Genomic DNA, 25,094 nt, shown 5'->3' with positions numbered 1-25,094 from the left:
TGGTTGATGAGTGGCAAGCCACGTGTCTTGAGTGTAACAACTAGAATGTGGAAAAAGGAGGAGCACTGACCCGAGGATAAAGGACAAGGATGACCAGATACGGGACCCTTGGATATTGAGGGAGGTTGTGAACTTAGTCAAAAGGGAAAAAGAAGCATATGCAAGGTTTAGGAAGTTAAATTTGGACAGGGCCCATGAGGAATATAAAGACAGCAGTAAAGAACTCAAGCAGGGAATTACGAGAGCAAGATGGGGTCGTGAAATGACCTTGGCAAGTAGGGCTAACGAGAATCCCAAGGCATTTTATACATACATTAAAAACAATAGGATAACTAGGGAGAAGGTAAGACCACTCAAGGATAAAGGAGAGAACTTGTGCTTGGAGGCAGAGGATGTGGGCAAATCTTAAATGTGTACTTTGCATTTGTACTCATTCAGGAGAAGGGTGTGGAGGATTTCTGTGAAGCATGCTAATATGCTAGTACATTTTGAGATCAGGAAAGAAGTGGTTTGGGTCTCTTGAACAGCATTAAAGTAGACAAGCCCCCAGGGCCTGATGGTATCTACCCCAGGTTTTGGAGAGAGGCAAGACAGGAGATTGCTGGGACTTGGACCAAGATCCTTGCATCCTCACTAGCCACTGGAAAGGTCCCGGAGGACTGGCAAGTAACTAATGTTGTTCCACTGTTTAAGAATGGAAATAGGGATAATCCAGGGAACTATAGATCGGTGAGTCTCACATCAGTGGTTGGGAAGCTATTGGAGATAGCTAATTAGGGATAGGATTCTCATGCATTTGGAAAAGCATGGCCTAATTAGGAACAAGGTCAGAAATCACTTGACATCAGGTTATAGTCCAACAGGTTTATTTGAAATCACAAGCTTTTGGAGCGTAGCAGAGCTTTCTTCTGATGATGGGGCTACATTCCGAAAGCTTGTGATTTCAAATAAACCTGTTGGACTCTCACCTGGTGTTGTGTGATTTCTGACTTTGTCCACCCCAGTTCAACATCGGCCCCTCCACATCATAATTAGGGACAGTCAGCAAGGCTTTGTGTGGGGCAGGTCATGTATAAGCTTAAGTATAAGGTGCTGCACTTTAATCAAATGTTAAAGAAAAGTATACAGTTAATGGCAGGACCCTGAACAGCACTGATGGACAGAGGGACCTTGGGGTTCAAGTCCGTGGCTCCCTGCAAGTGGCCACACAAGTAGATAGGGTGGTAAAGAAGGCACATGGCATGCTTCCCTTTTTTGGTACGGGAACGGAGTACAAAAGTCAGGTTGCCATTTTGCAGCTTTAAAAGACTTTTGTTAGGCCACACTTATAAAGTACTGCATTCAATTCTGCTCACTGCATTTCAGGATGAATGTGGAGGTTTTGGAGAATGCGCAGAAGAGGTTTACCAGGAGGTTGCCTGAATTCGAAAATATGAGCTAGAAGGAGAATCTAGAAAAACTTTGGTTGTTTTCTCTGGAGCGGTGGAGGCTGAGGGGAGACTTGATAGAAGTCTATAAAATTATGAGATGCATAGATAGAGTTGGTCAGAATCATTACCCCACCCCTGAATTGAAATATCTAATACTAGGTGGCATGCATTTAAGGTGATGGGGGCAAGTTCAAAGGAGATGTGAGGGACAAGTTGTTTTACACACGGTAGGAGCCTGGAATGCATTACCAGGGGTAGTGGAGGAGTCAGACATGATAGGGGCATTTAAAGGACCTTTAGATAAGCACATGAATAAGCAAGAAATGGAGGGATATTAACCAATGGCAGGCAGAAGGGATTAGTTTAAATTTGGCGTCAGGTTCGGCACAACATTGTGGGCCAAATGGCCCATTCCTATGCTGTACTGTATTCTATATATACTATAAAATAGGTTTAAAGTAAGACTTCTACATTGGAAGAAAGCTAATTTGAATAGAATGAGGGAAACATCTAGCCAAACTAAAATGAAGTCAAGCATTTGACAGGGAAATTAGTTATAGTTGAGTGTGTGATCGTTACAGGCTAGGCATATTCCAATAAGGAAAAAAGGCATATGAACCAAAGCCAGAAGTCCTTGGATGACGAAGGATATAGAAAACATAAATCTCCCAATAAAACTGCATGATGCCTCATGCAAGAACCAGGATAATAATAAACAAGATGGGGCCCAGTAATATCAAACATGGTGACAGGGAACATGGAAAAACTAGATTATTTGTATCAGCTGATTTATAGGTTTATTCAGGAAGAGGAAGCTGATAACATATCAGTGGAAGCAGAGATGGTTGACATAATGGATGGGCTGAAATTTGATAGGAAGGACACGGGGAGATGATGAATTAGTGGTATTGTCTCTAGACTAATAATCCACAAGTTGAATTCTACAAGGAAAGATGGTGAATTTGAATTAGAAAAAAGAATCTGGAATTAAAAAAATAAATGATAGCCATTAAACAACTGTTAAATGTTGTAAAAACCATCTTGCTAATTAATGTCCTTTAGGTAAGGACATCGGTATCCTTACCTGATCTAGCTAACATGAGATTTCAGCCCCACAGCAAAACAAAACAATGTGGCTGAATCAGAGATGGATTACCAAGCCACTCAGTTGTGCCAAACTGCCGTAAATTGTCAAAAGTAGAATGAAACTGGACAGACCATGTGGCATTGGCTTAGTCACCAGTGATGACAATTGAAAACTCAGCCTCATCAACCTAGCAAAAATCTTCATCAACATCTGGGGACCAGTGTCAAAATTGAGAGAGCTCTTTCACAGACTAGTTTTTCAACAGTCTGGCATAGTCATACTCGAGATTGTACTTTACAGTCAATGACCCAGGCAACATCAAAACTATCCATTAGTATGTCCTGTCCCACTGAAAGGACAGCAAAGGTGGTGGCAGAGTTGCACACAGTCCAGGAGGGTATCCAGAAGATTGACTCTGGACTCCTTAAATCTCAAGGTATCAGATTAAACAGTCACTAATCCTAATAGTTATCCTACTGATAACCATACAAAGCTACCCCCAGCTGATGAAATGATTCATCAGTACTACTTAATGTTAAATACAACTTGAGGAAATGTTGAGGGTGACAAAGGTTGTCAAATGTACTGTCGGTGGGAACTTCCAATGTCCATCAAGAGTGGCTTTGACAGCAGCATTAATGACTGATCTTGTAGGGAATGGTTGCTATACTGTGTCTGCAGTGGTAGTGAACAAACCATAACCAAAAAAAAAGATACTTGGCCTCATTCTTACTAACCTGCCTGCCACAGATGCACTTATTCATGACAGTATTAATTAGCAATGATGGCCACATACAGTCCTCATGGAGACGAAGTCCCCTATTCACACCAGTGATATTCTCCATCTACCATGATGTGAAATAGGATTGATTTCAAAAAGATCTAGCAAATCAAAACTGAGCATTCATGAGGCATTTTGGTGCACCAGCAACAGTACACAATCTGCAACCTCATGCCCTAGCATATGCCCCATTCTGTTACCATCAAGACAAGAGATCACCACTCAAAAGAAAAGTGCAGAAGGGAACACCAGAACAGCACCAGGCATGTGTAAAAGAACTGTGTCAACCTGATGAAGCCATGCACAATTCGACTTGAATGCCAAAACACAAAAGAAGTGAGTAATAGAAAGGGGTCTCTGATTCCACAGCTTGAATTGGCTCCCAGCTCTGCAATTTTGTCATGTCCAGCTGAGAATGATGGTGTACAATTAAGCTACTTGCATTAAGTGAAGGTCCACAAATATCCCCGTTCTCAATGATGGAAAAGCCTAAAACTAAGGCTGAAACAACTTCAGTAATTCAAGGGGCGGCAAGGTGGCTCAGTGGCTGGTACTGCAGTCTCACAGTGCCAGGGACTCAAATTCAATTCCAGCCTCGGGCAACTGTCTCTGTGGGGTTTGCAAATTCTCCCAGTATCTGTGTCAATTTCCTCCAGGTGCTCTGGTTTCCTCCCACAATCCAAAGATGTGCAGATCAGGTGGACTGGTGACGCTAAATTGTTAAGTGCATTGGTAGGAGGGTAATGGGTCTGGGTGGGTTACTCTTCGGAGGGTCGGTGTGGACTGCTTGGGCTGAAGGGCCTGTTTCCACACTGTAGGGAATCTAATCTAAACTAAAGCTAGAGCTGACAAGGGGAAATGACCATTGGGTCCCACACAAGTGTCATGTAATCACTGACTACATCCAACAAGAGGGAAAATCTAACCATTGCTTCTGTGGCATCTCCATGACTGAACTCCAGAGTATCAACATTATAGACCTTACCATTGACAAGAAACTGATCTGGACCAGTGATAAACATACTGTGGCTGCAAGAGTGAGTCAGGGGCTAGGAACGCAGTGGTGAGCAGTTCACCTCTTGGTCCTTGTAAACAGTGAATAGGCTTTCAAGTCAGGAATAATAGAATAGTCTTCATTTGCCTGAATGGGAGTAGTTCCAACACTACTTGAGAAACTCAACAGCACCCAGGAAAAAACATCCCATGTAACTGTCACTCATCACTGCGGTAACTCATCAAAGGTGCCTTTGACTGCACCTATAAATTCTACCACCTATTAAGACAAAGGCAGCCAATATATGGGAATATCATCACCCATGAGTTCCCTCCACGCCACTCACCATCCAGACTTGGAGATATCAAAAATCCCAGAAGCTTAGTGGGCGGCACGGTGGCACAGTGGTTAGCACTGCTGCCTCACAGCGCCTGAGACCCGGGTTCGATTCCCGCCTCAGGCGACTGTGTGGAGTTTGCACATTCTCCCCGTGTCTGCGTGGGTTTCCTCCGGGTGCTCCGGTTTCCTCCCACACTCCAAAGATGTGCAGGTCAGGTGAATTGGCCATGCTAAATTGCCCATAGTGTTAGGTAAGGGGTACATGTAGGGGTATGGGTGGGTTGCGCTTCGGCGGGGTGGTGTGGACTTGTTGGGCCGAAGGGCCTGTTTCCACACTGTAAGTAATCTAATCTAATCTAATCTAATCTAACCTGTAAGTAATCTAACCTAATCTAATCTTCTCCTCAACAGCAACAGCATCTCACCACAGCCTTTTCAAGGGGAGTTCAGGATGAGCAATAAATACTGGGCTAGTCAGTGATGCCCATACCCCTTAAATGTATAAAAATACTTTCAAGTTAAACCATTCTTTTAGGACATACATGTCTCATCCTTTAGTTATCTAAACTTCATTCCAGGTTATACATTAAAAGATTCACAAAAATATTGATTGCCTACCTTTTTAATGTCTATTTGCCATAGCTTAATGTAACCATCGCTGGATGCTGTGGCAAGAACATGACTCTGTGCAACTGAGAAAAAGTGCATCACTTTTACCCTAAAAAAGTTTAAAGATATAGAAATTTGGAAATGCAAGACTCACGCATAATAACTGAATACCTGCAGAGGTTCCTGTGGAAAGAATAAACATTTCTGAAGCTGTTCAAACAGGACAGAAGATTATAAATACACTCCTCCTTTACAAAGCTGATTCCTATTTACCTGCCAATGTTTGTAAAGTCATAATATATGCAGAAGAGCAAGTATAGTTCCTGCTTGGTACAGGATTGAAACTTTTCCTTGCCAGCTTTAGTCTGTAAGTGATACTGTTCCACCTGAATCAGAAATTTGAGAGTTCAAATCTCAGTCTAGAACATTAGTACATAATGGAGACGATGTATCATTGTAGCATGGAAGGAGTGCCACACTGTGTTTTATTAAACTGAAGACCTCTTTATTCAGGCAGAGATCATAGATCTTAGGCCATATTTGAAGAAAAGAGGGAGCAGTCCTGGTGTTCCCTCAATCAGCAACATAATTTTAAACAAATGACTGATCATTGATTGCAGTTGCTCTTTTATCTTGCAATACATAAAGATTGGCTGCTACTTCTACCTAAAAAGCAACAATGACTCAAAAGATTGCCATTTGCTATGAAACCTTCAGGATGTTCAGAGAACATAAATACACTCTATAAGAGCAGTTCCTTACTACTAAAAGAAGTTTCCTAGCAGCAGTGCCCAAAGTTAATGACTCGTTTGCAATCTGACAAAGGATAGCACTCTAAAATTTAAGTAAGAGTCCACAGAATATATTTATTTCTCAAGTTGCTGGAAAGTAGAGGACGTGAGTTAAAAAGGTGGTAGTTTAACATCAAGAAGTCAGAGTTGGCTCAAACTTCAGAGGGAGAGGGGAATAGGTAACATTATTTAACATTGTTTAGAATGATCCGAATGATCAAATTTCACCAGACTTCAAATTTGAAACCAGGCGACCATGGTTGGGAAAACTGATTTGACCAACAAATGTTAAGCAAGTCAATGGGTATGTTTGCTCAAACAGAAGTAATTTAAAGACCAATGAACTTTAAGTGCAAAAGAATTTACATTGTACCTGGTGTCATGAGCCTTGAACTCAGAAAGACATGCTTTTGTGTTTGTATTGTACAATCTGACATATTCTTCATCCCCAGCTATAGCAACGATAGACTCCTAAAAGACAAATAAAATACATTTAATTTTAAACACGGAAATCTGCTTGCATTTCAATCCCAGGGCTTTAAAATAATGGTCACTAACCATGAGCTTATAAAATAAACCGTTTATTTTGACAATAAATAGAACACTACTAACACTGCAATTTTCTGATGAAGCTCCTCTGGCAATAATTTAGTGGAATTGCATGAAGTTATTTGTCTCCAGTATATGTAAAAAATTTATTTGCCTTAAACATTTACACTTACTAACACCACTTACATTCATTAATATTCAAATGGCACAATTATGTTGTCGTGGGACAGTAGCAAAGCAATGGTGTCCACCACTCATTTCAATAAAAACTGGACATAAGTTTTGCAAGCTTTTAAGTGAAATCGTTCTCTACATCATTGTTTTATTTTTAATTCTCTTGTGGGATATGTTGCTGGCTGGGCCAGAATACATTCCCTATTCCCCTCATTGCCCCAACAGAAGGTAATGTTGTGTTGACTTCTTGAACCACTGCAGTCCACTTGTTACAGGTAATCCCATAATTCTATTAGAGAGGGAATTGCAGGATTTTGACCTCGTGAGGCTGAAGAAATAGTGACACATTTCTAAGTCAGGATGATGAGTGACTTGGAAGGGAATGTGCAGGTAGTGATGTCCCAATCTGTATGCTGCCCTTGTCCTTCTAAGTAGGAGTGGTTAAGAATTTGGACGATGCTGTCTAAGGAACCTTGGTGAATTTCTGCAGTGCACTTTGTAGATGGTGAAAATGTGTTGCTAGAAAAGCGCAGCAGGTCAGGCAGCATCCAAGGAGCAGGAGAATCGACGTTTCGGGCATGAGCCTTTCTTCAGGGCCCTGAAGGGGTCATGCCCGAAACGTCGATTCTCCTGCTCCTTGGATGCTGCCTGACCTGCTGCACTTTTCCAGCAACACATTTTCAGCTCTGATCTCCAGCATCTGCAGCCCTCACTTTCACCTTGTAGATGGTGCAAACTATTGCTAATGAGTGTCAGTGGTGGGGGGAATGAATGTTTGCAGATGAGATGCCAATCAAGCAGACTGCTTTGTTCTGGAAGTTGTCTAGTTTCTTGAGTGTTGTTGGAGCTACACTCATCCAGCTAAGCAGGGAGCATTCCGTCATGTTCTTTGCTTGTGCCTTGTAAATGGTGAACAGCCTTTGGAGAGTCAGGTGGTGAGTTATTCATTGCAAGATTCTCAGTCTCTGGTCTACCCTTGTAGCCACAGTACTTATATAACCAGTCCAGTTCAGTTTCAGTCCATGGTAATTCTCTAGGTCATTGCTCGTGGGGAATTTAGTGACGGTGGATTTTAAAGGGCATGGGAATGACAGAACTTAGAACAGTACAGCACAGAATCAGGGCCTTTAGCCCATCTGAGGCAACCATGATGTCATTCTAAACTAATTGCATCTGCCTGCACATGGTCCGTATTCCTCTCTCCCCTGCTCGTTCATGTGTCTGTCTTCAACATTGCTGTCTGTTTTTACCACCTTCTCGGACGGCACTTTCCAGGTCTTTTAAACATTATCATATTTGCAAAGCCATGTGCTCACTGCACATGCGTCTGTCCAATAAGACAGAATAAAATGAAATCAACTGTCCTGGTTTCCTACTGTAATGTTTGGAACGAGAGTCAGGTGGACCTTATTAACTAGGAGATTCTTGATTGGGATTGTTAACCTGGGCCAGAGAGCCCCTGACTGACAAATAAAAAACAGGAGATTCAGAGAGTCTCCTCACTCTAGGGACTGGCTCTGAGCTGGCTGATCTGAACCCAACTTTGCACATGTAAATAAGAGATGACTTGGTGACGAGGTACTGACCTCTGCGCAGTTATTTCACCTACTTTATGCAAAAGTGGACGGCAAATTAAGAGATGTTGGAAATACAGTCTGCTTCAAGCTGGTAGGAACCTAACACAATGTTTGCAGTCACTAGAAATGTTTTCTTCACTCTGCTTTGACATTGCGGTTGTGGCAGGTCTTGAGATTTCAGTGAAATGACTTTCCTGACTTTCCATGGACAGTACTCTAGCCACTTTCTAACAACTTCTCTCAACCCATACCATTCCTCCCTCTTCAGCAATTTTGTCCTGCTCTATTTCACCTCTCCTCATTCTCCCTATTATGCTGTAGTCCACAGGATAGTCAACTACTGTGTTTGTGCTAGGAGCAAGTGATTTTTTTTAAACAGAATCCTTGAAGTCAAGACAAAGTCCTAGAACCCATATTATACCACTCCCTGTGGACTTCAGAACACACATCATTGAGCAGTATAGCACTGGAACAGCCCCTTTGGCCCACCACGTCTGTGTTAATGTCATTCTAAATTAGTCCTTATGCCTCTATTTCCTGCCTTGTCACATGTCTGTCTTCAACATTGCTCTACTACCTCCACTAGCAGCATTTTCCAGGCATCAACACCTTCTCTGTAAAAAAAAATACTTACCTCAAACATCTACTTTAAACTTTTCCTCTCTTACTGTAAACCTACGCCTACTTATATTTGACAGTTCTACCCTGGGAAAAAGACACCAACTGTCCACTTGACCCATGCCTCTCATAACTACACATTCTTCCATTTAGGTTTCCCCTCAGTCCCCAAAATCCTAGCAAAAACAATCTAAGTTAGTCCAATCTCTTATAGCTATTGCACTTCTAATCCTAGTAGACTCTCTTTTGCACCTCTCCAAAGTAACTACATTCTTTCTACAGTGTGGTGACCAGAACGGCACACAATACTCCAAATGTGCCCGAATTAAAGTGTTAAATTCAACGTCCTGAGCTATGACGGCAAGCATGCCATGCATCTTCCTTATACACTTGTGTTGCCACTTCCAGGGAGCTGTAGACTTGCACCCCAAGATCCCTCTGTATCAATGCTCCAAGGGTCCACTTACAGGAGACTTCCTTCTTGCATTTGACCAAAGTGCATCACCTCATACTTGTCAGGATTAAACTCCATCTGTCATTTCTCTGCCCAACTTTTAAACAGATCCTGCTGCGTCCTTGGACAACTTTCCTCACTATCCAAAATTTCACCAATTTTTGTGCCATCTACTAACTTACTATTCAGACAACCAGCATTTTCAACCAAATAATTTATATATATGTTACAAACAATACAGGTCCCAGCATTGATTCCTGTGGAACACTACTGGTCATCGAACACCATTCAGAAAGACATCCCTCCACAACACCCTCTCTATCTCTACAGACCCTTTGGACCAACTTGTTCATGCCGACCAGATACTTAACCTAATTTTTTTGCCACTGCCAGTACTTAGCCCCTATTACTCGAAACGCTTCCTACTCATACACCCATCCAGATGTCTTTTAAATGCTGTAACTGAACCAGCCTCCACCATTTCTTCTGGCAGCTCATTCCATACATGCACGACCCTCTGCATGAACAAGATGCCCCTTAGGTCCTTTTGTATTTTTAACCTTTTACCCCAAATCTATGCCCTCGAGTTCTGGACACCCACATCAGAGGAAAAAAAACCTTGCCTGTTTATCCCATTCATGCCCCTCAGGTTTTATAAACCTCTATAACATCACCCCTCAGCCTCCGATGCTCCAGGGAAAACAACCCCAGCCTATTCAGCCTCTCGCTACAGCTCAAATCCTCCAATCCTTGTAAATCTTTTCTGAATTCTTTCAAGTTTCACAACATCCTTTCCATAGGAGGGAGCTCAGAATTCCAAAAGTGGTCGAACCAATGTCCTGTATAGGTGCAACATGACCTCCTAACTCATATACCCAGGGCTCTGAATAATACAGGAAAGAATACCAAATGCCTTCTTCACTACCTATCTCTCTGTGACTCCACTTTTAAGGAACTATGAAGCTGCACTCCAAGGTCTCTCTTCAGCAACACTCACCAGGACCTTACCACTAAGTGTATATGTCCTGCCCTGGTTTGCCTTTCTAAAATGCAGCATGTCACACTTATCTAAATTAAACTTTGGATTAGAAACTGGCTTTCTGTAAGAAGGCAGCTAGTGGTGATTGATAGAAAATATTCAGCCGGGAGTCCGGTTACTAGTGGTGTGCCACAAGGATCTGTTTTGGGACCACTACGGTTTGTTATAAAATGGATGGATTAGTAAGTTTGCAGATGACACTAAAGTTGGTGGAGTAGCGGATAGTGTGGAAGAATGTTGCAAGTTGCAAGGGGAGTTGGATGAACTGCAGAATTGAGCTGAGAGGTGATTCACTTTGGGAAGAATAACAGGAAGGCAGAATACTGGGTCAATGGTAAGATTCTTGGTAGTGTGGATGTGCAGAGGGATCTTGGAGTCCATGTACATAGATCCCTGGAAGTTGCCACCAGGTTGATAGTGCTGTTAAGAAGGCATATGGTGTGTTTGGTTTTATTGGTAGAGGGATTGAGTTCCAGAGCCGCAATGTCATGCTATAACTATACAAAATGCTACAGGAAGGATGTGGAAGCATTGGAAAAGGTGCAGAGGAGATTTACCAGGATGTTGCCCAGTCTGGAGGGAAGGTCTTATGAGGAAAGGCCGAGAGACATGGGTCTGTTCTCATTGGAAAGAAGAAGGCTAAGGGGGGATTTGATAGAGACATACAAGATGATCAGAGGATTAGATAGGGTAGACAGTGAAAGTCTTTTTCCTAGGATGCTGACATCAGCTTGTACGAGGGGGTATGGCTACAAATTGATGGGTGATAGATTTAAGACAAATGTCAGAGACAGGTTCTTTACTCAGAGAGTAGTAAGGGCGTGGAATGCACTACCTGCCAATGTAGTTAACCCAGTTACATTAGGGAGCTTTAAACAATCCTTGGATAAGCACATGGATGTTGATGAGACAGTGTAGGGGGATGGGCTTAGATTAGTTCACAGGTTGGCGCAACATCGAGGGCCGAATGCTGTATTGTTCAATTGTCTATGTTCTAAGCTCCAGCTACAACTCCTCAGCCCATTGGCCCATCTGACCATCCTGTTGTATTCTGAGGTAACCTTCTTTGCCATCCACTACCCATCTAATGTCGGTGTCACCTACAAACTAACTATACTTCCCATGTTCACATCCAAGTCATTTATAAAAATAATGAAAAGCAGTGGACCCAGCACCAGAACTTGTGGCACACCACTGGTCACAGGCTGCCAGTCTGAAAAGTAACCCTCCACCACCACCATCTTTCTTCTACCTTTGAGACAGTTCTGTATCCAAACAGCTAGTTCACCCTGTATTCCATGAGATTTTACCTTGCTAACCAGTTGACCATGGGGAGCCTTATCGAACACCTTACCAAAATCCATATAGATCATATCCACCACTCTGTCCTCATCAATCCTTTTTGTTACTTCTTCAAAAAAACTCAATCAAGTTCATGAGACATAATTTCCTCTACACAAAGCCATGTTGACTATCCCTAATCAGTCCTTGCCTTTCCAAATCCTGTCCCTTAGGATTCTCTACAACAACTTTCCCATCACCAATGTTTGTTGCTTTGTTCCTGCCTGCCCTGGTTGTTTGACTCACTCCTTTTCCTCATTGTGCCAGTCTCAGATAGACCTCTTTCCTCACGAACTCCCTGAGTACCCCCTGCCTACCCACCTTACTAGTTTAAATCCTCACGAGTGCCCTTGCAAATCTCCCTCCCAATTCAGGTCCAATCTGTCTTTCTTGTACAGATTACTCCTACCCCAGAGGAGATTCCAATGATCCAAAAATGTAAACACTTCTCCTGTGCACCAACTCCTCAGCAACTTTTCATCTGCTCTATCCTTCTATCCCAGCCCTCATTAGCTCATAAGACAGAGTAATTCAGGAGTAGGCCTCCATTTTTCAGGAGCAGTGAGGAGAGAGGGAGAGAACAGCAGGGGCTGCCAGCAGGTAGGTTCCCACTTAAAAGGGACTTACCTCAAGGGTCTGGCCTTTTTGTTTAGCAGTAGGGAGAACAAGAGTGATGACCAGGGGCTGCTGGGAAGGTAAGTGAGTGCTTTAAAAACTCACCTTGTGAATAGGCGGAGTGCACGCTGAGCAGGACATGTGAAGTGAAGCAATATATTTGGACGGTTGCGTTATCCGAAATACTACTTGGGTAGTGTCTCCCACCCAGCCTCCTCCTCTAGCCAAAAAAAAGAGTTCTAGATTGGTAAGGTTACTAGTTTTTTTTATTCTTTATTTTTCAATAGTCTCTTTGGGAATTCAGAATAGTGGGAATGGTGGTTAGGACAGTTGAATGTTCCTCCTACAGAATATGGGACATAATGGTCACCATTAGCATCCCTGCTAATGTCATCTACAGGAGGTGCAGCTAACTCCAGCTCCTTGAAAACCAGCTGGAGCTAGATGAACTTTGCAGCATTCGAGAGGCGAAGGGGGTTATTGAAAGGAGTTACATGGAGGTAGTCACACCTCAGGTACAAGAAAAAGATAAATGTGTTACAGTCATGGGATAGAAAAGGAACCGGTAGACAGTGCAGGGATCCCTTGTGGCCGTTCCCCTCAACAATTATCCCATTTTGGATACTGGTGGTGGGATGACAGCTTATCGGGGTAAACCATGGGGTACAGGTCTCTGGCACAGAGTCTGCCCGTTACTCAGAAGGCAAATGGGGAGAGGAGCAGACCATTACTCATTGGGGACTCCATAGTTGGGAGACAGATAGGAGATTCTGTGGGAACGAGAGAGACTCACGGTTGGTGTGTTGTCTCTCAGGTGCCAGGATTCATGATGTCTCGGATTGTGTGTTGGGATCTTTGAGGGTGAGGGGGAGTTTTGGTCCACATAGGCACTAAAAACACAGGTAGGAGGAGAGATGGGGATTTAAGGCAGAAATTCTGGATGCTTGGGTGGAAGCTTAGAGCTAGAACAAACAGAGTTATTATCTCTGGTTTGTTACCCGTGCCAAATGCCACGTGCTAGTGCGGTGACGAATAAGGAGAGAGAGGAGTTAAACATGTGGCTACAGGGATGGTGCAGGAGGGAGGGTTTCGGATACCTGGATAATTGGAACTCATTCGGGGTAGGTGAAACCTCTACATGCAGAATGGTCTACTCCCTGAACCAGAGAGATGCCAATATCCTGGGGCAGATATTTGCTGATGCTCTTTGGAAGCATTTAAACGAATTCAGCAGGGGGATGGGAACCCCATCTCTCCTCCTACCTGTGTTTTTAGTGCCTATGTGGACCAAAACTCCCCCTCACCCTCAAAGATCCCAACACACAATCCGAGACATCATGAACCCTGGCACCTGAGAGACAACACACCAACCGTGAGTCTCTCTCGTTCCCACAGAATCTCAGGAGGTTGAGAGTAGTGAGGTCAGAAATGTGGTTTCAAGGTCGCAAGAGTGCAGTGGCAAGCAGGAAGGTGGTTTGAAGTGTGGCTACTTCAATGCCAGGAGCATCCGGAATAAAGTGGATGAATTTGCAGCATGGGGATTAATACCTGGGACTTCGATGTTGTGGCCATTTTGGAGACATGGATAGAGCAGGGCCAAGAATAGTTGCCGTAGGTTCCAGGATTTAAATGTTTCAGTAAGAACAGAGATGATGGTAAAAGAGGGGGAGGTGTGGCATTGTTAGTCAAGGACACTATTACAATGGCATAAGGATGTTTGAGGACTCACCTACTGAGCTAGTATGGGCTGAAACAGGAAAGGAGAGGTCACTCTGTTGGGAGTTTTCTATAGAGCTGCGAATAGTTCCCGAGATGTCGAGGAAAGGATTGCAAAGATGATTCTGGATAGGACCAAAAGTACCAGGGTAGTTGTTATGGGGGCCTTTAAGTTTCCAAATATTGACTGGAAACACTATAGTTCAAGCATTTTAGATGGGTCAGTTTTTGTCCAACGTGTGGAGGAGGGATTCCTGATACAGTATGTAGACAATCCAACAAGGGGGTGAGGCTACGTTGGATTTGGTACTGGGTAATGAATCCGGCCAGGTGTTAGATTTGGAACTAGGTGAGCACTTTGGTGATAGTGACCACAATTCAGTTATGTTCACCTAGTGATGTAATGGGATATGATTAGGCAATATTTTGGATGTACAGGATAGGGTAGGAAACTGCAGGGGATGGACACAACTGACCTGAAATGTGGATTTCACCAGTTTCCTCATTTCCCCTCCCCCCACCTTATCCCAGTCCCAAGCCTCTAACACAGCAACGACCTCTTGATCTATCCATCTTCCTTCCCACCTATCTGCTTCACCCTCCTCTCCAACCTATCAAATACCCCCACCTTCATTTACCTATCACATTTCCAGCTAACGCCCCACTCAAGCATTACCCCAGTCTCCTTTATCTCTCAGCTCCCATGGCTCACAAGCCTCATTCTTGATACATGGCTTATGCCCAAAATATTGATTTTCCTGCTCCTCGGATGCTTCCTGACCTGCTGTGCTTTTCCAGCACCACACTATTGGCACTGCAGGTTGTCTCTCTTCTTATAACTGCCATCCCCTAGCTCCTGTAAATTCCTTATTGCCTTTAACTAACACTCCAACTGATCCATGCGATCTGATAGGATTCACAACCTAACATACTTCTTGCAGATGTTTAGATTAGATTCCCTACAGTGTGGAAACAGGCCCTCCGGCCCAACCAGTCCACACCGACCCTCCGAAGAGTAACCCACCCAGACCCACCTCCCTCTGACTAATGCACCCAACACTATGGCAATTTCGCATGGCCGATTCACCTGACCTGCACATCTTTGGACTGTGGGAGGAAACCGGAGCACCCGGAGGAAACCCACGCAGACACGGGCAGAATGTGCAAACTCCACACAGACAGTCGCCCGAGGCTGGAACCAAACCCGGGTGCTATGAGGCAACAGCGCTAACCACTGAGCCACCATGATGTAATCATCAGTAACATGGAAAATCACCCTAACCACCCACATCCAACAGGAAGAGCATGCCACTCTATAAAAGGCCATCTTTACTCCTTCACAATCTACAGATCCAGTAAATAGCCCAGTCTTTCAGCTCTAAAAAACACTACTCCAGGCTAATTCAGTACTTATGGCTTATATTCTTAAAATTTAATGAAGGCACAGATCGCAACAGAACATAATCAAGAAAGAACCCACTGTTATAGATTTACAGCAAAGTTACACTTAAAAAGCATGCACTTATCTACTCCTGTGCTGTGAGTTCTCCCACACAGGTTCCTACAAGATCAGCTGCGAACTTTGCTGTTTGTTAATTTTGCCTAAATGCACTCTGAAGTCCAGAGATACTTGAGCTCAAACAGCAAAGGCAGTAACTGTGCAGGTTCACTGCTGTGTCAGACAACAGGGTAGGTTTCTTTCTCTTTATTGCTGGAACAGCACAGCAGGTCAGGCAGCATCCAGGGAACAGGAGATTCGACGTTTCGGGCACAGGCCCTTCTTCAGGAATCTCCTCTTCAGATTCCTGAAGAAGGGCCTGTGCCCGAAACGTCGAATCTCCTGTTCCCTGGATGCTGCCTGACCTGCTGTGCTGTTCCAGCAATAAAGTTTCAACTTTGATCTCCAGCATCTGCAGATCTCACTTTCTCCTCGAAGATTTCAACCTACTGCGAATCCTCTTACAAGGATGCCTTCCTTGAAGAAGCTCTCTGCCTCTCTCTATAAAGATTTCAGTGAGTCCCTCTCTCACTGCACACCCCAGGTCATCTCCTCTGCACAGAAGCTCTTCAGCCACATTCTGAAGCAGACTCGTTACCACAGCCATGTCTCCTTTCTCAGCACCTGCCTACGGAACCGACTGATCCCCCATGGACTCCAGGTCACCTTCCGACCAACACAATTTGGACCCAACCAGGACTACCAGTACCTGCAACAAATCCGCAGCCTCCAGCAACGGACCTCCCTCCGGATCCTCCACTCCACGCTTGCAGCCATGCGCCGGTACCTACATTCCCTGCAACTCGACCTACCCCAGCTCAGGACAACACTCTCACAGACCTGTCAAGGACCTCTACTGTTCTTCATTTACAGAAGAATCCATAGACTGAACAAACAGTCATTTTTGTCTTTCTAGCCATTTCGGAAATTAAAGGCATTCCTGAAGAAGGGCCTGTGCCCGAAACGTCGAATCTGTTCCAGCAATAAAGTTTCAACTTTGATCTCCAGCATCTGCAGACCTGACTTTCTCCTCGAAGGTTTCTTTCTCTGACCATGTGGTCTCTGCCTTTGTCTGTCTCCCTCCTTATTAAAGTGCCATTATCTTGATCTGTTTTCCCCCCAATGTTCCAAAACAAGGCTCAACGGCCTTTAATTTCTTGGATTCTTCCTGTTGCTCTTCTTAAGTAAAGGAACAACACTGGCTATTCTCCAGTTTTCTGGGACCTCGCCTGTAGTTAAAGTGTATCCAAAAATCTGTAAAGAACCCAGCAATCTTCTCCCTTGCCTCCTTTAGTGTCCTGAAATATATCCCTTCAGGCGCAGGAGACTTATCAACCTTAAGTTTTTCAAGAAACCCAAGACCTCCTTGTTCTTAATATCAACATGCCCAGAATATCAACATACTCCTCCCTCATCTTATCATCATCCATGGCCTTCTCTGTGGTGAATACTGATGCAAAGTACTCATTAAAGACCTCATCAATTTCCTGTAACTCCATGCCTAAATTTCCTCTTTTATCCTTGAGTGGACCTACCCAAGTACCCTCTTGCTCCTAATGTAAGTATTAAATGCCTTGGGAATCTCCTTACTCATACTTGCGAAGGATATTTCATGGCCCCTTTTAGCTCCAATTCCCTATATAATTTATTTCGTGCTTCTTTTATATTCCTCAAGGGTCTTATGTGATTTCAGTTTAATAAACCTTATATATACTTCTTTTTGACTAATCTTTCAATTTCTTTGGTCATCTAGGATTCTTGAATCTTGCTATGCTTACCTCTCAATGTCACAGGAATCTGATGCTCCTGAATTCTGATCAACTGGCTTTTAAAAGACTCCCATATTTCAGATGTGAATTTACCTTCAAACAGCTGCTCCCAATTTAATTTCTCCAGTTCCTGCCTAATACCATCAATAATTAGCCTCCCCGACTAATTTAGCACTTTCACCTAAGGACCAGTCATATCCTTATCCATAACCATCTTAAGACTTAAGGAATTATTATCTCTTTTCCCAAAATGTTAGATTCGCTCTTTTGGAAATGGTCATTACCTGGCATCTGTGGGGTGTAAATGTCACTGGTCAGCCAAGTCCTGGATATTATCAGATTTTGTTGAATTTGGGATGCAATGCTGCAGTAGATGAGGAATTTTGAATGGAACTGAACATTGTACAGTCATGAGCGAACATGCCTATTTCTAACCTCGTGATGAAGGGAAGATTATTGATGAAGCAGAAGATGGTTGGGCCAAGGGCACCATTCTGAGGAAATCCTGAAGAGATGCCCTGGAGCTGAAACGACTTACGCCCAACCACCACAACCATCTTGCTTTGTGTCAAGTATGAATTAACCAGCACAGGTTTCCCCCAGTTCTCATAATTGCAGTTTTGCTAAAGCAATGTGATCAAATGCAGCTTTGGTGTTTAGGTTGGTCATCCTCATTTCACTGTTGGAATTCAGATCATTCGTATGTGTTTTTGCAAAGGATGTATTAAGGTTAGAAGCTGAGTGACAGAACATCAACTGAGTGTCAGTGAGCAGGTTATTGCTAAGCATGTGCTACTTGATACCACTGTGAATGACACCTTCCATTCCTTTACTGTAGTTGGATAGGATGTTTATTGCAGGGTTGGATTTGGCCTGCTTTGCGTGTACAGGATTTAACTTAGCAATTTTTCATTTGGTCGGATGCCAGTGTTGTAGCTGTACTGGAACAGCTTAGATAGGGGTGTGAAACGTTCTAGGTGCACAGGTCTTCAGTATTACTGCTAGAATGTGGTCAGGGTCCACAGCTTTTACAATATCCCAAGCCTCCAATCATTTCTTGATAATGACGTGGAGTTAATTGAATTGGCTAAGACTAGAATTTGAGATTCTGGAGACCTCTAGAGGAGGCCACAGAGGATCATTTCTAGCTGAAGATTACTGCACATGTTTCAGCCTTGTAGTTTGTAGCGATAGACATTACATTGTTAAGAGCTACCACGTTAGACTGGAAATGTTCACTCACTCTAAAATGCTGCCAGACCTGCTGAGATTTCAGAACATTTTCTGGCTTATTTCAAATTTTCAGCATTCACAGTATTCTGCTTTTAATTTCACTTAACCTGCCCATATCAACTTTGTACCTTCCTCATGGCTCACTTTCCCACCCAATTTTGTATTACCTGCAAACTTGGATAGATTACACTCTGCCCCCTTATCCACATCAATAATTTCTTTAATGAAATGGAGCTAAAATGAACAATTAAATAAACAGTTTTCAAAACAAATTTTGATTTGACACAGAAGTTTCAAATATCAGATGCAAGTCATGGAAGACTGAAAATTAACATAGCATACCATTATAAATTTCACCGATGAGATCCTCGTCTTACATACAATAGTTCCATGGATGGAGGCAGTTACCAGATTATATACATCCAGCTCGTTATTTGAAATAACAATATAATTGTCTCCAGCTGGGGACCACTGAACAATGTGAGCATCTAAGAAAACAAAATTTTAGAAGTGCATGAACACTGACCCATTGGCATTTTCATCAGAAATATGTGTTACCAAAAATGTTGTGCGATGTCATAATATTGATGCAGAGTCAGAAATATGAGTTCTAACTGCATTTCTTTACATAATTAATAACTTCTAGCAGTGGAATATTGGGAGTAGGGCTTTTGGATCGTGTAGTGTCCAAGTACATAATTTCAGATGTGAAGTACTGGTTTGAAATTTTCCAGAATGGTAGTATGAAAATTTCTTGCTTCCAATCAGTGTGCACACTGTCCTCTCCACCTGCATTTCCTCTGTTCAACCATTGAATATCTGTCTTCCTCTTGTCTGCATATATGTCTCCAAATAAGACCATGCATACGGCTTTTTCTCTTTAAATCACCCAAGTACATACTTCACTTTTGCTTGTTGCACTTAGATTTAATACAGTCTCTTCCTTCAGTTGTCCAAATGTGAAGATTAGATTAGATTACTTACAAATTAGATTACTTAATTAATTAGAAACAGGTCCTTCGGCCCAACAAGTCCACACCGACCCTCCGAAGAGCAAACCACACAGACCCATTCCCCTACATTTACCCCTTCATCTAACACTACGGGCAATTTAGCATGGCCAATTCACCAAACCTGCACATTTTTGGACTGTGGGAGGAAACCGGAGCACCCGGAGGGAACCCATGCAGACACGGGGAGAATGTGCAAACTCCATACGAACAGTTGCCTGAGGCAGGAATTGAACCCGCGTCTCTGGCGCTGTGAGGCAGCGGTGCTAACCACTGTGCCACCGTGCCATCTCTCCCTCCTCTCCATTCTCCTGATGTGATATAGAAGGCCACAGATTTGTCTTATGGTCTGTGCTGAGCATAATAATGTCAGGTGGGCAACAGTAGGGGTACTACAATCAGTCCAAGTATTTGGCTTTTAAATAAGTGGAAAGTCAAACAAGATCCAGATTCTCAGTGCGTATTATTTGAAAGGCAAATCACGTGATAATAATGGTACCATACATTTCAAAACAAACAAGCACCATGGACCTGGGTTTGATTCCAGCCTTGGGCAACTATCTGTGCGGAGTTTGCACATTCTCCCCACGTCTGTGTGGGTTTCTTCTGGGTGCTCCGGTTTCCTCCCACAATCGAAAGATATGCAAGGTTACGTGAACTGGCATGCTAAATTGTCCATAGTGTTTAGGAATGTATAGGTTAGGTGTCAGGGGTAAATATAGGAGAATGGATATGGGTGGTTTACTCTTCAGAGGGTCGGTGTGGATTTGTTAGGCCGAAAGGCCTGTTTCTACACTGCAGAGATACTATGATTCTATGAAACTAAAGAATGACAACAATAGATGGAGAAACACAGCTACACAAAAATGGAGACTCAGAAAGAGAGACTGAGTAAAGTTGAATGGATTTATAGAACTGGACTGACCAAAAGGCAAATACAGATTGAAGAGTGAGTCCGATGCAGAAATTGAACAATTGTTTCTGATATGAAAAATTACTATGTTAACGTAGCAAGGAATTCCTTTAAATGACACCTTATTTCAGGAAAGCCTAAGAAAGATGAAAAAGTAATGAACACTCTACACTTATCATAAAAGGAACCAAATGAAATATAGGCTCCTAAATTCACAACATAAAATGGATTGGAATTTAGCGGAGCAGACTTAGTGAAAATATCATGGAGGGAAGAGATTACTTCCCATTAGGGCTGGACTACAAGGATGCAGTCATACAAAAACCTTGTTATAAACAAAAGCAAGTTGCTGGAAAAGCTCAGCAGGTCTGGCAGCACTTGTGAGGCGAAATCAGAGTTAATGTTTCAGGTCTGGTAACCCTTCTTCACAAGCTAGTTAAATCCCACTCAGAATACTGTGAGCAGATCTGGATATTACATCCTAGATAGGATATTTCGACCCAAGAGGGATGAAATGCAGGTTTACTAGGTTGCTCCCTGGACTTCAGGGATTAAGTACTGAGGAGAGATTAGACAAATTAGGCCTTGATTGTCTAGAATTTAGATTAAGGGATGATCTAATTAGAACAAAGAAAATTTACAGGCCAGGAACAGACCCTTTGGTCCTCCAAGCCTAAGCCGATCCAAATCCACTGTCTAAACCTACCGCCCAATTCCTAAGCATCTGCATGCCTCTGCTCCCACCTACTCATGCATCAGTCCAGACACATCTTAAGTGAATCTACCGTGCCTGCCTCCACTACCTCTGCTGGCAATGCATTCCAGACACCTACCACCCTCTATGTAAAGTACTTGCCGCATGTATCCCCTTTAAACTTTTCACCTCTCACCTTGAAAGCATGACCTCTCGTTATTGAATCCTTCACCCTGGGAAAAAGCTTATCTCTATCTACCCTGTCTACACCCTTCATGATTTTGTAGACCTCAATCAGGTCCCCCTCCATCTCTTTTTTTCGAATGAAAACAAACCTAACCTACTCAACCTCTAGCTAGCACCTTCCATACCAGGCAACATCCCCACAAACCTTATCTGCACCCTCTCCAAAGCGTCCACATCCTTTTGGTAATGTGGCGACCAGAACTGTACACAGTATTCTAAATGCGGCCAAACCAAAGTCTTGTACAATTTTAACCTGACTTGCCAGCTCATATACTCAATACCCCGTCCAATGAAGGCAAGCATACCATATGCCTTCTTGACCACTCTATCCATCTGTGCAGCAACCTTCAGGGTACAATGGACCTGCACTCCCAGACCTCTCTGCTCATCAATTTTTCCCAAAGCTCTTCCATTTACGGTATAATTCGCTCTAGAATTAGACTTCCCAAAATGCATCATCTCACATTTGTCTAGATTGAACTCCATCTGCCTCTTCTCCACCCAACTCTCCAGTCTATCTATGTTCTCTGACAGTCCTCTATGCTCTCTGGTACTCCACAAATCTTCATGTCATCTGCAAACTTGATCATATCAACAGTGCCCTCTTCCAGATCATTTATGTATATTACAAACAATAGTGGCCCCAGCACTGATCCCTGTGGAACACCACTGGTCACCTTTCTCCATTTCGAGAAACTCCCTTCAATTACTACTCTCTGTCTCCTGTTGCTCAACCAGTTCTTTATCCACCTAGCTAGAACACCCTGCACACCATGTGACTTCACTTTCTCCATTAGACTACCACGGGGAACCTTATCAAACACCTTACATGTCCATGTATATGACATTTACAGCCCTTCCTTCATCTATAAACTTGGCCACTTCCTCAAAGAACTCTATTAAGTTGGTAAGGCACGATCTCCTCCGCAGAAAACCATGTTGCCTATCACTGATAAGCCCATTCTTTTCTAAATATAAATAGATTTTATCCCTCAGTACCTTCTCCAGCAACTTTCCCACCACTGACGTCAGGCTCATTGGTGTGTAGTTACCCAGAATACCCCTACTACCCTTCTTGTGCAGGGGGACAATATGAGCAAACTTCCAGTCCTCTGACACCTCACCTGTGTTTAAGGATGCTGCAAAAATATCTGTCAGGGCCCCAGCTATTTCCTCTCTTGCCTCCCTCAGCAACCTGGGATAGATCACATCCGTCCTGGGGATTTGTCCACCTTAATAACCTCTAGCCTATCCAACACATCTTCCCTACTTATGTGAACATGATCCAGAGTTATCAAACTTCTATGTCACTGCACCCTTCTTATTTCTCAGCTCCACCTATAATGCCTTACTACTCAAGCCCCTCCATCGTGTCCTCCTTTAGCACAGCCGTGATATCATCCCTGATCAGCAATGCAACTCCTCCTCCACTTTTACTTCCCTCCCTGTCCTGTCTGATCCTGGAACATCTGGTTGCCAATCATGCCCTTCCTTCAACCAAGTCTCTGTGACTGCAATAATGTCATGCTCCCAGGCACAAATCCATGCCCTAAGTTCATCTGCCTTACCCACTATACTCCTTGCATTAAAGTATATGCACTTCAGGCTTTTGCGTTCATCTGCTCTCTGCATACTCTCCCCTTTATTAATCCTAACTTCATGATTCTTATAGTCTCCAGTTTCCACCTCGCTGTCTACTTGTCTTTTCTTCTGGTTCCCAGCCCCCTGCCACAATAGTTTAAAATCTCCCCAATAGCAGTAGCAAAAACTCCCCAAGGATGTTAGTTCCAGTCTGGTTCACATGTAGACCATCCAATTTGTAATAGTCCCACATTCTCTAGAACCAGTCCCAATGTCCAACAAATTTGAACCCCTCCCTTCTACACCATCCTTGAAGCCATGTGTTCATCCTGCCTTCAATATCTTAACAGGGCAAGACAGGGTGGATAAACTGTTTCCACTGATTGAAGATTCTAGAACCAGGAGGCATTGTTGAAGAATGAGGCCAGGTCAATCAGGAGAGATGTCAGAAAGCACTTCTGAACACAAAGTATGGTGGAAGTTTGGAACTCTCTTCCTCATACTGTGGTCAATACCAACTCAATTGTTCAATTCAGATTTGGGATAAGCAAAACTATTAAGGGCATCAAGGGATATGGGTAGGCATATGAAGTTAGGTTACAGATCAGTCACGATCTTATTGAATGGTGGAAGAGACTCAAAGGGCTGAATGGCATACGCCTGTTCCTATGTAAGTGTGTTAAGCAAACTACGTCTCCAAATCATGACTACATCAATTTAGTGAGGGTAGAAAGCATCAGCAGCCATCCCCTGAGCAGTCCACACTGTACTCTTCTTTCATATCAATACAAACAAGGAAGCCTTACCGACCTTGCAGTTAAACAAATTCCTGCTCTCCTTTTTCTCTCTCTTTCCAAAAAACACATGGATGATATGAGAAAACAATGCATTTTACACTGCTACGACGGTGCTCCTTTGCTATTAATGATTAACAAAGCACCACCGCATAACCATAAATACTTGTCCAATGTAACCAATTAATGTAGGATTTTTTTAAACATACAAGATACAACACTTAAGGAAGGGATTTCAAAAGTTGAATCACCAGAAAACCATCTGGCTACAGGAGACGAGAGCTACATTATGAAATGATTTAACAAAATTGAATGGGAACTCTTAGCGCATCCATTTACAAAAGTACGACCACATATATTGTGCTCACAGGAAATTATGCTTGTGGATAGGAATTACCTACCTTATAGAAGACATAGAAAGAAAAGAAAATCAAATTCAAAAATGTTTATACATGCTAAACTTGTATCACAGCTGGAACAGTGCAATACTGAATATAAACTCTAAACAAGCATCCTAATTCAGTTTCATGTTCTTAAATAAATTGCAGACTAAACTTACTCCGATTTATATTTTTGATGAATGCAGATTTTCCATCAATCAGATTCCATGTTCTGTAGAAATAAAAAGACAACCTAGGAAGGGCTCCACGTGCATTATCAGAACAACTTAAAAATCTCTATAGCTTTGTAACTAAATGCTCACTGTGTCAAAGTGCACAGCCCCCTATTTATCAGAAAGCAAGGTGTGTGTGTTTGTGTTTTTATGCGTGATTGTGTGCATGTAGGCCCAATTTACAAGTCGTACACTTTTATTGGGAATGCTATAGCAGAAAATTACTCCCTTGGCAGCACTCCATCACAATGAATTGTTGCAATCGAATTTCAGAATTACTGATATTGAAAGCGGAGTCACATCATAAAATCCCAAAATGATTTAACAATTACTGTTGAAATTGCTTTTATTAGATTAGATTAGATTCCCTACAATGTGCACACAGACCTTTCGGCCCAACAACTCTGCACTGACCCTCCGAAGAGTAACCCACCCAGACTCATTTCCCTACATTTACCCCTGACTAATGCACCTAGCACAACGGGCAAATTAGCATGGCCAATCCACCTAACATCTTTATCGGGAAAAAATGTAACATTATAGGAACTTGGTTACATCACAATTGCATCTTTGTGCTGACGTTGCTGTTTGCATTTCTGTAATGTGGAGGTGCCAGTGATGGACTGGGG

General features: G+C 43.0%; 1 protein-coding gene across 1 annotated transcript in view; it reads right to left on the bottom strand.

Annotated features, from left to right (window-relative positions):
* Nucleotides 1-25,094, bottom strand: part of pak1ip1 (PAK1 interacting protein 1) — a 67,852-nt gene that overhangs the window by 17,916 nt on the left and 24,842 nt on the right. The window contains exons 5-8 of the mRNA XM_043675387.1: nucleotides 24,412-24,529; nucleotides 18,957-19,102; nucleotides 6,405-6,502; nucleotides 5,250-5,349 (exon numbers count right to left, since the gene is read on the bottom strand). Coding sequence (XP_043531322.1) covers nucleotides 5,250-5,349; nucleotides 6,405-6,502; nucleotides 18,957-19,102; nucleotides 24,412-24,529 — 462 coding nt within the window. The remainder of the gene's footprint in view (nucleotides 1-5,249; nucleotides 5,350-6,404; nucleotides 6,503-18,956; nucleotides 19,103-24,411; nucleotides 24,530-25,094) is intronic.

Source organism: Chiloscyllium plagiosum, chromosome 33, assembly GCF_004010195.1.
Source record: "Chiloscyllium plagiosum isolate BGI_BamShark_2017 chromosome 33, ASM401019v2, whole genome shotgun sequence".
Classification (NCBI taxonomy): domain Eukaryota; kingdom Metazoa; phylum Chordata; class Chondrichthyes; order Orectolobiformes; family Hemiscylliidae; genus Chiloscyllium; species Chiloscyllium plagiosum.
Note: the sequence above shows the minus strand (reverse complement) of the source record. Positions and strands in the feature narration are given on the sequence as shown.